This window comes from Penicillium angulare (genome assembly GCF_028827245.1).
Source record: "Penicillium angulare strain IBT 27051 chromosome Unknown utg000004l_segment0_segment0, whole genome shotgun sequence".
Lineage (NCBI taxonomy): Eukaryota > Fungi > Ascomycota > Eurotiomycetes > Eurotiales > Aspergillaceae > Penicillium > Penicillium angulare.
The window spans coordinates 335,580-350,696 of NW_026623163.1; the positions used below are offsets into that span (position 1 = coordinate 335,580).

The 15,117-nt window shown below is 45.0% G+C and overlaps 7 protein-coding genes across 7 annotated transcripts; 3 read left to right on the top strand and 4 right to left on the bottom strand.

Moving 5' to 3' along the window:
• Positions 1-92: 92 nt before the first annotated feature.
• On the top strand, positions 93-533 carry N7478_004060 (ankyrin repeat-containing protein; the record flags this gene model as incomplete). The annotated part of the gene is made up of 1 exon (XM_056920274.1): positions 93-533. The coding sequence occupies one exon, from the start codon at positions 93-95 to the stop codon at positions 531-533; it is 441 nt and encodes a 146-aa protein (XP_056778311.1).
• A 441-nt stretch (positions 534-974) lies between these two features.
• N7478_004061 (RTA1 domain-containing protein) lies at positions 975-1,864 on the bottom strand (the record flags this gene model as incomplete). The annotated part of the gene is made up of 2 exons (XM_056920275.1): positions 975-1,636; positions 1,699-1,864. 2 exons carry the CDS (start codon positions 1,862-1,864, stop codon positions 975-977), a joined length of 828 nt encoding a protein of 275 aa, XP_056778312.1.
• Positions 1,865-2,836: 972 nt separating this feature from the next.
• N7478_004062 (RTA1 domain-containing protein) lies at positions 2,837-3,713 on the top strand (the record flags this gene model as incomplete). Its single annotated transcript, XM_056920276.1, has 2 exons — positions 2,837-3,008; positions 3,076-3,713. 2 exons carry the CDS (start codon positions 2,837-2,839, stop codon positions 3,711-3,713), a joined length of 810 nt encoding a protein of 269 aa, XP_056778313.1.
• Positions 3,714-5,889: 2,176 nt separating this feature from the next.
• N7478_004063 (trichothecene efflux pump) lies at positions 5,890-8,060 on the bottom strand (the record flags this gene model as incomplete). Its single annotated transcript, XM_056920277.1, has 8 exons — positions 5,890-6,278; positions 6,330-6,471; positions 6,527-6,691; positions 6,746-6,812; positions 6,886-7,000; positions 7,062-7,154; positions 7,206-7,707; positions 7,779-8,060. The coding sequence occupies 8 exons, from the start codon at positions 8,058-8,060 to the stop codon at positions 5,890-5,892; spliced, it is 1,755 nt and encodes a 584-aa protein (XP_056778314.1).
• Positions 8,061-9,003: 943 nt separating this feature from the next.
• N7478_004064 (uncharacterized protein) lies at positions 9,004-10,483 on the bottom strand (the record flags this gene model as incomplete). The annotated part of the gene is made up of 6 exons (XM_056920278.1): positions 9,004-9,434; positions 9,496-9,557; positions 9,617-9,996; positions 10,061-10,131; positions 10,190-10,226; positions 10,289-10,483. 6 exons carry the CDS (start codon positions 10,481-10,483, stop codon positions 9,004-9,006), a joined length of 1,176 nt encoding a protein of 391 aa, XP_056778315.1.
• A 1,430-nt stretch (positions 10,484-11,913) lies between these two features.
• Positions 11,914-13,302, top strand: N7478_004065 (SDR family oxidoreductase; the record flags this gene model as incomplete). The annotated part of the gene is made up of 4 exons (XM_056920279.1): positions 11,914-12,214; positions 12,300-12,427; positions 12,488-12,670; positions 12,724-13,302. 4 exons carry the CDS (start codon positions 11,914-11,916, stop codon positions 13,300-13,302), a joined length of 1,191 nt encoding a protein of 396 aa, XP_056778316.1.
• An 872-nt stretch (positions 13,303-14,174) lies between these two features.
• On the bottom strand, positions 14,175-14,543 carry N7478_004066 (uncharacterized protein; the record flags this gene model as incomplete). Its single annotated transcript, XM_056920280.1, has 1 exon — positions 14,175-14,543. The coding sequence occupies one exon, from the start codon at positions 14,541-14,543 to the stop codon at positions 14,175-14,177; it is 369 nt and encodes a 122-aa protein (XP_056778317.1).
• Positions 14,544-15,117: the final 574 nt, after the last annotated feature.

The window sequence follows — 15,117 nt, forward strand, 5'->3', positions numbered from 1 at the left end:
GAAAGAAACTCCACTGAAGTATCTACGGGCACGGGGATACTGAAAATTCCATGCAATGCTTACCGGATCTTCTCTTCCTTCTCTTTATCAGTATGCCACTGAACCCGTTCCGACCGCACGAGGGTCCCCCAGTCTATCAGGAAGAATATCGAAATACCAGCTACGTACCGAGTGTTATCGAAACAGCATATGGTTTCCAACTTGTCGCACCAGATACTCCATATGTGGCAGCAACTGGTCGAAACAAATTATACTTTATCGACACCCGTTTCGATAATGAGACCGCTCAGCATATCAAGAATCAAATTGAAAAAGCAACCATACCAATCCTGGACCAGTGCATTGTAATAGACGAGATTGCGGCCACAGCTAAACGGAGAAATGGCGAAAATGGCGAAACGACGTTTGTGTTTGACCCTCTATATGCCAGATTTATGTTTGCGAAGGGGATCAACAAGCGCAACCCAGATATCAAATTACCTGAATATGAGAATGAGCCTGATGGCGATTGGCTTGTGGCTTGTGGCTTATGATCTGGATAATATAGGTAGCGCAGGTAAAATAAACGCCGCTGCTATTTAGAGGTCCAAGTAGCAGCTTTTTCTGCAGGAGTTCCAGGAGTATTTTCAAATTTTCCTTGTCCTAATACTGGTTGAAAATAAACGAAAACCCCGCCTGCACTTTTTGGGTATCTATATCAATTCTTTGTGGTGGGAAAGGCACCGAGCCCGATTTTAACTATTCTTTCTAGGTCCTATTGATGCAAGGAGCTTCAGAGGTATGATATTCTCCGTCCGAATATATTAGAATATGCAAAGAAAATCCCAGATTGGTAGCCCTAAAACGGTTTCGCTGGTATAATCTCTATGTGAACAAAGGGAAAGAAAGCAGAGGCGGTAATACAAACACATGAAGAAAAAAACAGACAAAAAAGAGAAAATCATGATAAACGCTCAAAGTTTGCAATGCTCTGATCAGAACTTTGAGTACACATGTGCAAGGGGCACATGTCCCTCAAAATCAGGCCTGGTCTTTAACATACTGGGATACCAGATGAAGAGAATAACCATAACAATTGCCATTGGTACAGAATCGAATATGTAAAGTGTCCATTCATGTTGGAGAGGATATCCGTTGTTTCCCAACACATACTCAACTACACGAAAAATTGAGCGAATCATTATCAAAGCGCTGATCGCATATAGCATATACAATGACTTCTTCCAAAGATTCCCAGGTAGAAGCGATGCTGGAGTAGGTTGGCGGCGAACGCGTCTCTCAAATATGATGGCCGTGAGCCAGAAAAGAGAAAATGAGACGAGTTGTATTGCCAACCCGCCAACAACTGCAACCTTTGCCCATTGAGGATATCCTAGGATCGATAGAGAGGACGAACTGCCTTGGACGACGAAAGACAAGACATCACCCCAGACAAAGGTTTTCGTTAGACGCGAGACGCGTATAAAAGAAAGATGCTCCGCTCCGATGTAGCGAATTAGGCGGCCCAGGGTCATATAGATAGAAGCGGCGAATAGTGTAGGGCCGAGGAGAACGAAGAGGCTCGACACAATATATGGGCCCATGGTGGCGGTGTTACTGTGTGCTACCGCACGACCTATATAGCCAATGATTTGAACTAGGATGGTAAGATTAGCAATTTTCTTCTCAAGAATCGAAATTCAAATAAGTAGGACATACATAAGCCGCCTAGGGTGAAAGCGATACAAAACCATGTTCTTGTGGTGACTAGCTTCCAGGAATGAAGCCCAGTCAAGGCCATGAATATAAGCATGAAGATAACTGCTGCGGGCAGTGATGGAACATAATACCAAAAGGTATAGGAACGAGGAATTATTTCTTGCATTTTGGGCAATTGCTTGGTTTTTGACAAAACGAAAGACAGGAGAGAAGCAACGAAAGAAAAAGCAAGATGATAGAAAGAGAGAGAGAGAGAGAGTGTGTGTGTGTGTGTGTGTGTGTTTGTGTGAATTAGAACAACGAAAGACAGATCAAAAGAGACATTGATTCTTGCCTATAATGTAGCCAGTATAAATAAGAATGCTAAATCTTAGACCATTTCAATCTAGAAGCCTTGATTTGGGGCAAATAGCAGATACGCGTATCTAGATTGTCCATCGCCGGATCGTTAGCGCCGACCTAAATTTGACTAGCCCCACTTGACCCCGCCGGCTGACCGAATACGCGTATAGTATTTAATCTGCCTACTTCAATATCGTCGAGATTTTCTCCGGTCGCTCGTTAGATGTACGCTATGAATAGTGACAGGGAAGCAGGGAGAATATTTTCGTCGCGTAAAGTCAGATTCCATGGGAATCTAGACTCGACGTGTTGCCAAGGGACGACTGGTAGGCGGTCCGCTGTCGGTCGCTCTTCACTTTGCCCGTATCCGTACTTGAGGTGTCTCTATTCCCTTTCAAAAGCTACCCTGGTCCCTTGGCTGAGTAGGATATCCGGCTCAACTCAACACCAAAATTAGAGTGCACGGTGCATTGTTCACGGTTTTAAGTCCTGCCAAGCCTAGCCGGGTGGAGCCTCAAGGATGAATACGCGTATAGACAGACCGTTGGCCCTGCAGTGCATTTAAACTACTAAAATTGGAACAAAAAGATCATCCTGCCCCTTTTAATAGCCAATTTTTTATTGAGATGTTTTTCTCAGATTTGCTGTGAACGCATCTAATGTGTGAGCAGTTAATTGTTCATAGTCCCTTCAAAGAAAGTCACCTCCACATTCGACAGTATCACCAAAATAAATCGACTCAATCTTTTGGCTCGCCTTCCACTCCGAAGTCAACATTACTCATCTAACCTGCGAAATGACCAAACTAGAGCCGTTAGCGGGTGGCTATTACGTGTGGCATTATGTCCCCTCTATAGCCGCAGCGGTCATCTTCATCATACTTTTCGGTGCGGTCACCGCATATCATTTCTGGAAGCTCTTCAAGACAAAAGTTCGCTTCACCCTTCCTTTCGCCATTGGGGGTCTATGTAAGTATTTGCCCGAGTCATCAAATCATACTCCGATTATAATGCTAATGCACCCTCGTTGTCTTAGTCGAAATCATCGGATATGCCGCCCGGGTGGCCGCCAGTAACAACACCGGAAAACTGATGCCATACATCATTCAAAGCGTCTTCGTCCTCCTCGCACCCACGCTCTTTGCAGCGGCCGTTTATATGGTTCTTGCTCGCATCATTCGCGCTGTCAATGGGGAGGAATATTCGCCTATTCGCATCCAGTTGATTACGAAGATATTCGTTTCCTGCGACATCCTGACCTTTTTCATTCAAGGCGGAGGTGCTGGCTTGATGGCTGAAAGTAACCTGACAAACATAGGACAAGACATCATTCTTGCTGGCTTAGTGTTACAGATTATCACCTTCGTCCTCTTCGTCGTCACCGCTGTAACTTTTGCGCGACGGATGAGCAAAACACCAACGACCGCAGCTATCCAGGGTAATGTACCCTGGAAGCAGCATCTTTACAGCCTTTACACTGTCAGTGCTATGATTCTGACTCGGTCAATCTTCCGCGTGATAGAGTACGGGTTGGGAAATGATGGATACCTTCTGGGTCACGAATGGCCCACCTACGTTTTCGACGCGGTGCCCATGTTTTTCGCCATGGTTTGCTTTGCCATCTGGTATCCAAGTGAGCTGCAGCCATTTTTGAAAACCTCGAGCTCGGTCTGATGATCTATGTTAAGGCCGTGAATCCTATCTGTTCCAGGGAATATGCCCTATTCTAACTTGACTATATTTCTTCATATATAATGATTTAAACTTAGCATTATAGTATGATGATTTCCATATGTATCCACGTTTTTCTATTTACATCTACCAAATCATAAAAACATCAGAATAAAGTCAAAAATGAAAAATCTCCCAAATTTGTTTAGATAAAGAATATAATGCAATCTCGGCGATGCGTATTTCTTGCATCTTGATGAATCCAAGGCAGCCATTGAAGATGCTAGTATACATGATGATTTTGTATTGCATACATAGCCTAGCATATAAATTAGGCAGCCAAAATAAATGTTAAATTAGATCAGTCAATTAAAATATTTTTGTCTCAACTAAAAAAGTCAAATGAGTGGAGTTGCTTCTGGAAAAATAGTAGATGATGCAAATATCCGGGAATAACACTTTTTCCGGTTCATTTCCATGTTGTAGAATCACAGGGTCCATGACTAACCTTCTTCAAATGCGGCGTTAAGTGAGAATGCCTCGCAGAACTCATAAAAAATCTAGAAACGGCTGTGTTGAATGTAAGCGACGCCACATAAAGGTATGCAAAGCTTCCATGTCAAGCGAGGGGCTCAGCGCTGTATGGACAAGGAGGGCTTACCCGCTTTACAGTGTGACGAAAGCCGGCCAATCTGCTCTCACTGTATTTCTTCCGAGCGATCATGCCTTTACAGTGATGAGCCAATAAGAACCCGTACACCAATTCAAAGAGCCTCATCAACGCCCAGTACATCAGCGAGGTCTCCGTTTGAACCGTCGGCTGAATCACTGGAAGATGTCAGTCCCGTCAATATGATGCATGTGGAGCTTCTCCATCATTTGGTTTCAAACATCCAATATTTTATGTTGAGAGGAGATCTTCCGCAATCCGAGGTGTCATTTTCAGACATTTTGAAACATTGCTTATCAGCCCCATATCTCATGAACATGGCACTTGCCATATCAGCTCTACATTTAAGCATTATACGACCAGACCAGCAACAATTATACCGGCATCGGGCTTCTCATTTGCAAATGCATGCCTTGAGCAGCTTCAATATTCTGAAACCAGAGGCCAACCTCGACTCTTGCATTCCTCTTTTTCTTTTTTCGTCGCTGCTGGGGTTGCACATGCTTTGCGATACCCTGACTTTCCGCAGTGGCTCATTTGAGGATTTCTTGGCCAGATTCGCGCAATATATTCGCCTACATCAAGGGGTACGAGCTGTAACCAGTGGATCCTGGGAATATCTTCGTGAAACCGAACTAGCTTCATTATTAGATGTCGCTGATTCAATCCACATAGACGACTCCACCTATGGTAATGAAATCCAAAGTCTTCTTGGGCTTATACAATCTGCACACTTGGAAGAATCGATCAGCAAAGCTTATCATCATTCAATAACATCGCTGCAAGGGGTGATGAGTTCAGCATTATCGAATCCGACTTTCGCTAGCCGTATTATCATTGCTTGGCCTGTCATTGTTGGGTCTGATTACGTTGATTTGCTTTCGCGTCACCAACCGGTGGCACTTATCATTCTTGCACATTATGCAGCTCTCCTACATATGCTCCGCGACCATTGGATGTTCGGGGATGGAGGCAGGTACCTTATAGAGTCAATTAGTCAATTTCTTGGTCCTGCGTGGGAGAATTGGTTGAGTTGGCCAATACAAAGTCTTCAACATGACGTTATATAATCAATAAAACATCTACCCACTATGTTAACTATGATTTGCGTCTACATTCTCAAATGTACGAGTGAAACATATGTGGAAAAGAGAGGGGAAAGATTGAAGATGAACCAACATTGATTCGATTTTACTGTTCTCCGCTATAATCTCGAGAACAGCTGGGTCGATTGGCTGGGCTTGGCGTGGAACCGACATCGGGAAGCGTCAAGCTGGTACAAAGGAGAATGAAGGGATAAAATACAAAGAATCCAAAGCCAAATCTCGGATTATAATATGTAAAGTGGTATCAAGGCATCATAGGCATAAATCCTGGCGAGGTCGCTGAATCACACGGCAGATATGGTTACCAGCATGGCAACCAGAAAAGATGAAGATTGGCATTTGAGCCAAATTAAAGACAACAGACCGACCCAGATATTCAATTTCTTAAAAGACTCAGACAAAATTAGTTCTCCTCCTTTTCATTATGAGTCAACCCCTCGTCGCTGGCCCCCGTTCCTGATAGCTTTGCAGCGACAGCATTGTTAAGCTTATCATCCATCGGGACCGAGAACAACGCAGCAACGATGGCGAGTCCACCGAAAGCAATACTCGCCAGGAAAACGGTACGATAAGCCTGGGAATAGGCCGTCTTGGTTGCACTGGTAACAACAAGGATAATACTGTCTGAGATACCCGGAACAGCTTCCATAGCAGAGGCACTGCCTGCAGAGACAGCAGTCAACAAGTCTGTGAGTGAGGACTTTGGCAAGCCTGCGTTCAAAGCCGCTGCAGATACATCGTCAGGGAGGGTCGTAGCGATCCGGTTATCGAGGATGGCGACGTAGATAGCGGCTTGAAGATGTTAGTATATCTGAAACACTAGATCTGGGTCAAAAAACTCACTGGCAATTGTTCCTGCAACCTGCTTTGCTGATCCCAAGAATCCACTTGCTAAACCGATATCCTCGGGCTTGCAATAGAGTGGACACATAATAAGGGTGATGAGCTCTAGATAACCGACAGCCAATCCTGCAATAGCAGTGAACTAAATCTCACGTTAGATTGGAGGGTTTCAAAACAAAGGCGTGAGTGGTACTTACCGCAACTCCATATGCCTGTCTATCCTGGTTGACGGCGGCCAATGCACCGGAGAAAGCTGTAATGAGAACAGTGGACGCAATGAGTTGATACTTTGAAAAACCGATGGGCTTCATCAAAGCACCAGCCAAGATTTCTCCAATAATGACTCCAAGTCCAGTGGTTATCTGAAAATAGTTAGACAACTGACAATTCAAATGATTTTAGGTGTAAAAACATACCGATAACCAACCAGACTTGATGTTGGCGGTTGTAAACAGAGCCTCAATTTCTTGCGGCCACAACAGACTGTGATAATGTTAGATTACTTTGAACGTCTCGCGCATCGTTATAACTGGGAAAATCGGAGCTCTCTTCTTACCTCAGAGCAAAGTATACCATGTTTCCGACCAGTGCAGAGCAAACGGTCGCACTGTATCCGCGGTTATTCAGCAGTGACATCGGCAGCAGTGGTTGCTTGAGAGGGACAAAGATTTCTGCGGGCGCACGACTGTTAGTCTCCATAAATCCCATCCAGAATATACAGCGATTCCTTACCATAGAGGACAAAGACTGTCAGGGAAACGAATCCAACGACAAGAACGGCAACTACGTGTGCCGAGCTCCACGCATAAGATGTGCCTCCCCAAGCTGATGTCCAATTAATAAAATGAATTCAATCACACGGTGGGGTGTACTTACAAAGTCCGAGTAGAACCAGAATAAGACCAGCGGCGTAGAGAACAAAACCAAGATAGTCAAACTCCTTCACAGCCTGGAGTCTATTTTGACCTTTGTGCTTGGTCTCCCATCCAGGGGGGAAGTAGCAAAAGAAGAAAAGAATAACTGATAGACCACACGTGATGATGTTCAAATAGTAGTTCCAGCGCCATGATTGAGCGGTGTTCGCAATGAATAATTTGGCAATTAAAGACCCGAAACCTGCAAATGGCAAAGTGGTGATGAAAATACCGGCGTTGACAAGAGGACGCATTCGGTTAGGTACCAATTCCGCAATAACGAACGAAAAGGTCAATTGGACAGAAGCTGCAAGACCGCAGAGCGCACTTCCTCCAATAACAGTAGGAACGTTCTTAGCAGTCGCGCAGACAATAGCACCAATGAGACCAAGGAATTGACCACCAATTAGAAAATAACGACGTCCGAAGATATCGCCAAATCGTCCGACCAACAGTACAGCAACCTATGCGATTGAAATTAGTATGAAATGAAATGAGATGTGGGAGCAGTTTGCCCCGGATACAGATTACATACACCAGAAATAAGCGTGAACATGGTGGTGATCATGCTGTAGCTGGGGTCTGGGCCAAGATCCGCATTGATAGCAGTCAAACTGTTAACTGGCAAGGTGTAACCTAGATACAAACTGATGGCCATCAAACAGACACCAGCTAGAGAACCGAGGAAGTTTTTGCTGCGGTAGTAACCGGCCGGCAGCTCCTCAAGATTCACAGCCTGTTGAGCACTCGACATGGTGGTGGGACTAGCAGGGACAGAAACGGCTTCGGCGTCAGCTTGAGACTTGAAAGTAGCCATCCCTATTATGGCAAAGCAAATCAAATGCCTGCGTAGCGGATGAAAAAATGAATGAATGTCAAAGTCTGAGCATGAGAAGGGATGGAGGGAAGAACGCGAAGAATTCGAATTGATTATAGCAGTCAGCGCAGTTTCAGATAATAATCGGTCGCGAGTTTAGCGTCGGCTTGTGCCTCACGTTAGTCTAACCCCTTGTCTTGGAACAATTAACTAGTTTGGAACAAAAGGAAGAATTCCAAGCTTCCAACAGTTGAAAGCAGTGAAACACGCTGCATGTACCCGGATAAAGCCTTCGGCAGTTTGCCGACACCCTACTTCTCCTCGTAAAGGAATGCACACATGGTGGATCTAGCGCAGCACCAACGAATCACGCCACCAAAAGTGTTCTAGCGATGGGACATGCGCCAGACTCCTTCAAGTCTGATTTGCCAATGGATCAGGAGCTTCAAAGTTTAACAGGCTCCGGGCGTACTTCGGGGGGCGGAGAGCGTTCGTGCGGGATTTGATAGGCGCACGGTCAAACATCAGATTAGTTTCGCACTGCGCTCGCAAGCTGAAATTAAAGAAATGTGGCTCCCGTATCCCGCTCGGTGGCGCCGATTGGCTTCTGCCTCCTCCCCACTTAGGTGCATCAGTGGAACCAGTGCCATATTAAAATAAGCGGGAGAGGCCAATCCCCGGGGCCGAGCCTGTATTTATCAATACAGCAGGAATTCAAGGCTGGGATAAAGTGGGGAAATACGGAGAGAAAAGCAACAGGCGGGCCAGTTCAAAGTCTGATAGACCCAGAAAAGCCTAATTAATCCATTAACATGCAACCTCGCTTATACGCTAGACCTGCGTTAGCGTCCCAAGAGGGGAAAGTCCTACACACAAATACATTGATCTAGAAAAACAAATGCAGATCTTAACCCATTCCATTCTAAAATTATTATTATCCGCGTCATTCATTGAGGGGCCAGCCGGCATTATGACCAGCCGGCGGTGGTGTTGTACTGTGTGAGCGATTCACACTCACATCTGTCGTAACTTGGATCCCAGCCGGTGATTCTGGGGTTATAATGTGCTCCTCTGACCCATTGCGACTGGCTTCAACGTCTGTTTGAGCCCGTGATGTGGTGGTGACATGGCCAAATTTGGCACTTGCAACGTGGGTCCGAGGCCCAGCCCACGATCGAGGATCATCCGTTCGTCGCCCAGACGCCCCATACATTTCGTAACGCCCACCGTAACTGCGGTTACTGGATAGACCCAAAATACGGCGCAGCCCTGGAAACCGGAAAGTAATGAGGGTTTTGAAGGAGGGGAAACAAGCAATGAAAATAGCCACGCCGAGTTCGACTGATGACCAATTCAAGGTGTTGACAAGAGACCCTAAAGTAATTGGTTAGAATCCACATGGCCATCTGAAAAGATGAAAAACAAGCCAACTCACATGTGTGATCCAATGAGAAATTGCTGAGATATGTAATTCGAATAATACTCGTCACAACAACACTAAGAAAATGTTAGCCCAAAAATGAGACTTGGAAAGAAATCGAGAGTATCAAACGTACAGAACACCGAGGCCAAACATGAAAAGCAGACCCGCTCGCTTTCCGACAGTCATTTTCAACTGTAGCAACTTGGGGATCGGGAGAACGAATAATGCGATATCTGTGACCAGTCGGATGGCGAACGAGATATAATAAAAGACCGAAAGTGAGAGACACTTCCCAGGCGCTGTACCAGATGGATCCCAAGCCTTTGAAACTGGACTGCATTGGAAGATGACAATGAACACCTCTTCGGTCGTCTCGGCGACTACGATTGCCATCAAAGCCCAGCACATTCTGCGAAAAGTATTGCCCGGGAAAATCCTCAAATAGAAGAAGCAGAAGGACAATTTGATGGCGCCCAATGAGAGTAAATAGGTAATTTCGGTGACGAAGTCAAGCTGTGAATGCATGCAATTAGTTTCCCAGGTTGCTCGGAAGGCTATAAAATGATTGGAACTGTACCTTCAAGAACATCGCCAGTGTATTCTCATCGGTTGTCGATTCAATATGTTTTCCATAGCCATAGTTCGTCACTTGAAACGCATGTCAGTTCCATTGTCGTGGGGTGTTGGAGATTTCTGAGTGACATACTTAATATACACACTAGACATTCGACAAATCCGAACACCTAAAATTAGACAGAACATGTTAGCATCGCAAATCACATTGAGATTCACTCTTTCAACTCACCCAGCCAATTATACAGAAGACATCATCCATCCCAATTCCTGTGAGCCACCGAATTCGTACCAGCAGCCTTACCCCAAGCGCCAGCGTGGAGGCTACAATGAGTACCGCATTGCAGATGATAATATTCGGAATCTTCGACTCGCTAAGATTGACTGATGAGCCGTCGGAGCTGGCCCTTGACCACAGCTCATTCATATTGAATGAAAAGCTCGTGGATAAACTTGGCTTCCCAGGAGCAACCCTTAATCTGGACGTTTGAAAGGAAGGCGAGGTGCCTGCATTTAGTTGATATGGAGGTGAATAAAGATTTGGAACCCCGGCCCCATTTTAAGTTTGAAAAGGCCGATCTTGCATTGAAGATGAGTAATAATAGAAACGGTGGAATACGATAAAATACATGTACACCAGTCGAAATCCAGATATTCACAAATCACCAATGGTTGGCGGACTTTGATTCGCCGGTTTTAGGCCGAAACTTTGCAAATTCACTTCGTAGTCTCAAGTTCCCACCTCCTTAAGTTGCATGAGACAAATGATAGAGTTCAAGGTAGTACCTCGCCCTACGCTGTATAGAGTAAGGTTTAGTTCAGGAACTTTCGTACACGATCCTGATCAATTTCCCTCTGGGCCTAAATCACTCAAGACATCCATGGATACATTTGATGTTTCGTATCGCTTGAACTTTACAAATGTGCAGATCTATGGGGTGTGTACACACATGCCACCTTCTGGTGCTGTCAATCATTGTAGATCTACAAAATTCATTGAATTGGAGAGAATAGTGAGGTGGGGAATGTTGATCGTAAGATCATGGGTTTATGAGAGCAACAATTTAAAATGGATACCAAGTGCGAAGTGTGATGCTGGATGGGTATCGTATCTATGTTTCAAATTAGTCAAGAACCGACATAGTGTGGAGAATTAATACAAGCATATAAATTAATTAACAATCACTGTTCGCCCCCCTCAAGGATTCAGAGAGGATTCCATAGTGGATCCCTCAGTTCCCGCAGGTCCCACTTCCATGGTACGAAATTACTTAGTTTTAGCGCGAAGGAGCGCCTCCCCCTATTAGTTTCTCCCCACTGCGATATTACCTTCGGTCTCGACACTCATGTGGCGCACTTGTTTCCCATCTTTGTATGGCCGATTGTGGTTGTGTCGATCTCCGAGCTGAGATCGATCTAGTATTTGAGGGCGAACATGTGTACTCCGCGTGTGGCCCCGGGGGCTAACCCACCCGATGTCGGCTCCTTAGCTGAAGTTTGATTCCAAGTTTTTCAGCCCCCAATTGTGAAGATTCTGAGAATTTTATTCACTTGGATCACCAATGGGATAATTTTTTATGTTGTGTTCACTTCAAGTTACACTGAAACTCCGTATTCCTTCTCTTCGTGCGGATTTGCTGCCCCACCAACTTCATTTCCAGTCGCTAGCGAACAAGCCAATGGTTTTAGAATATTGCTCCGCCGAGCAACCTTGGAAGCTTCTGAGTCGCGTAGACAGTCTGTGGGGCCGACATTCAATTCAAGAACACTGAAATCCTTCAAAAGTCTGTTCCTTGTTGTTTGTACATCCAGTAAACTTCCATTGTAACAACAAGAAACTGCCCCTCGTCTATCACCATGGCGAATATTGAACATCAAGGAAATGGCAAACATGCCGTCGTATTTGGATGCTCTGGCATCAACGGCTGGGCTCTTGTCAATCAACTCCTCTCGGGATACCCATCAACTGAGTCTTTCTCCAAAGTGACTGCCATTGCCAATCGACCGTTTACTGTGGAGGAGGCCAGATGGCCACAAGATGATCGTTTGCAGATCATTACCGGCATTGATCTGCTGGGCAAGAATGACACTGCCCTTGTGAAAGCGTTAACTGAAAAAGTGGAATCCGTCGAAACGGTGAGCCATGTCTATTATGCAGGTAATGAAGATGATTCAATTTATGCTTATTTTATTTGGATTTTATTGTTTGTTTTTTCTCCTTCTGTGTGACTTACCATGAGTAGCATATCGAGCAAGCGACACGCCGGCGGAGGAATGCCTTGTCAACAAGGAAATGCTTCGCGCGGCCGTGCAGGGCTTAGAGGCTACCTCTTCCAAGTTGGAATTTGTCACCTTAATCACTGGTACCAAGGTACGAGGAATTCCTTCATGCACCAAAAACTTGGTAATCTAACATTTTGGCCCCTTATAGGCCTACGGTGTTTATTTGCTGGACAAGTTCCCCTTCCGGGGCCAAACACCATTGACGGAAGATCTACCTCGCGTTCCTGCAGAGTACGCGAAAGACCTGTTCTATTATCATGAAGTGGACCTACTTCAAGAGCTCTCTATTGGCAAGGCCTGGTCTTGGTGCGAGGTCCGACCGGATGTTATCGTATGAATCGTAACTCTAGAAAATGATTTGCAGAACTAATTATTCATTAACAGGTTGGCGTAGCCCCGTTCGGGAATGCGAACTGCATGGCACAAACTATGGGCATCTACCTGGGATTATACCGAGCTCTTGAAGGAGAAGGCGCTCGTGTTCCCTTCCCCGGAAACGAAACTACATGGCGCCTGCTTTCGACGGATTCCAATCAGGATATCATAGCTCGCTTTTGTATTTATGCATCATTCCAAGATCGGGAGAAGGTACACGCTCGCGCATTTAATATTGCCGATAGCGCAACCCCCGTCTCATGGTCTCAACGATGGCCCGCACTCGCCAAGTACTTTGGCCTGGAAGGCTTGGGCCCGGATGATTCAAGCCTCCACCCAACGGTTTATGTTGAGCGTAACTGGGAGAAATTCCAGGCGTTGTGTCGCGAGGCCAATCTCCAGGAAGATATCATATACAAGAGTATGCATAATACTGGATCAAGAATGGGCAGCTTGCGTCTGATGGACTTCGATCGGCCCTTCGATCTAGGAAGGGCAAGAGCCCTAGGCTTCACCGAGGAGATGAGTACTGAGAGCTCTTGGTATACTGCCTTCGATCGGGTCCGCAAGGCGAAGATCATGCTCTAGAGGGCTTCTGACTGAGTCACGGTGATATATTCGAGTTTATGTGGGTGTTACATACTAAATCAGATATAACAACAAATGTAGCAGGCTCTAAAGATTTTAAACCTCATTATACAGGCATGGCCGTCTTATTTCATGAGTAATTTATATAAACAGTAATATTAGATTCAAAATCTTTGACAGGGTCCTCCTTCGCAAACCCAAAGGCCTAAAGCTTTACCTCACAGCACTATAAAACAACACTTTCCCCTTAGAATCTCTTTCAACAATTAGAACACAAAAAAGCATTTGATCTGATACTTAATAAGCTACCACCAGCAAGATTGTAGTTCAAGTAAATGTTATTCTTTGAAATACTCCAGTATATAACTGTTAAATTACTGTCTATATAACCAGTATCTTCTAAATCAATATAAGAGAAGAGAAGTTACTATACCAGGTACTAAAGTTAATTGTAAAACCTCTGAAGTTTATAAAAACCGCCTTTTTAACGAGTAATTTCCGACCAGTTCAATATTTCTAGACAGGTCACAGCGTTGAAGCACTCGGGGAAGCCGTTATATTAGGCACATTTCTCAATATAGTTTCTATCAGCGCTCGAACTCGCATATGTGAGGATAAAGCCGGTAGCAAGAGGATGACATCTGGATTCTAGCTCTCTATTTCTGAATAGTAACGATTGAACGAACTATTTTTGGCTTTTTATGCTCATGCCTAACCCGAAACATATGTACAGCATAGGTCGTACAACGAAGTATCAAGACAACTGGCTCTGATAGCTTCACACTATAACAATATGAGCCCAGATCCTCAGCATACCTGCTATCGAACGAGATTGTGAGGAGTTTTCCAAAGCCGTGCAGATATGATGCGGCTTAACAACCCAAGTTTTCGCCGTTAGAACACGCGCAGGGCATGTTCTCTTGGTTGGAAACACAAACACAGCCGCCTTCCATCGCAACGTCGCCGTCGTCCTCGGAAATAACCCCAGAGCATCCTGCATCGTTCTGGCCACATTTATTGATAAGACTTTGAGCAAATCCATGGACTGCCGAGGCCTCGGCCGAAAAGCCGCGGGGCATCCAGTAGACATGGCATGAGCTAGAGCTCCAAGATGTGTTAACGTTATCTGACAGTGTTCCATTAGTGGGCATCTTATTGAATGCGTCTCTACAGTCAGAGCTGACCCCATGAAAACAGGAAGCGCATTGAATTTCTTCGCCGGCTAGGACATATGAGGCCATTGCGACAAGGGAGAAAGTGAAGTGGAGCTTCGTATTTGGATTGATAACGCAAGCTCGAGTTTGAATTGGTAGATAATAAAAGAAGTTGCCAGCTTTGTGATAAATGAACTTGAAGTGAGATATCTTGGGAGAATTCTCGATGTTGACTGAGGATTTATATACATTTTGGATGAATGGTTTGACGAATAAATTTACTCCTATGGGAAGCATCCTTCGAGCACTGGCACATTTCAACCTTAGAAGTTGTTCAATCGTTCATGCCAAGAAAGGCCCCAAACTAACTAACCCAATAAACATTCGCAAATAGCCGCATCTCATTTCGAAGTCTGTTGTTCGTCGCCGATCAAAACCAGGTATATCCACAGGGCGAAAGGAATTTCCTTGACAGGAAGGGAGCATCATGTCGGAACATCACAATCACTATATAAACTGGTCAACATTGTCCTCTTTCACAGGACAGCCCGGGGTTCGATTCCCCGTGTGAGGGACATCTTCTTTTTCCTACACCTAAGTGTATTTTTCATTGAAAATCCCTGAGGCATTCATTGCCAGCTCGTCGCTTGGGTGGGGTACA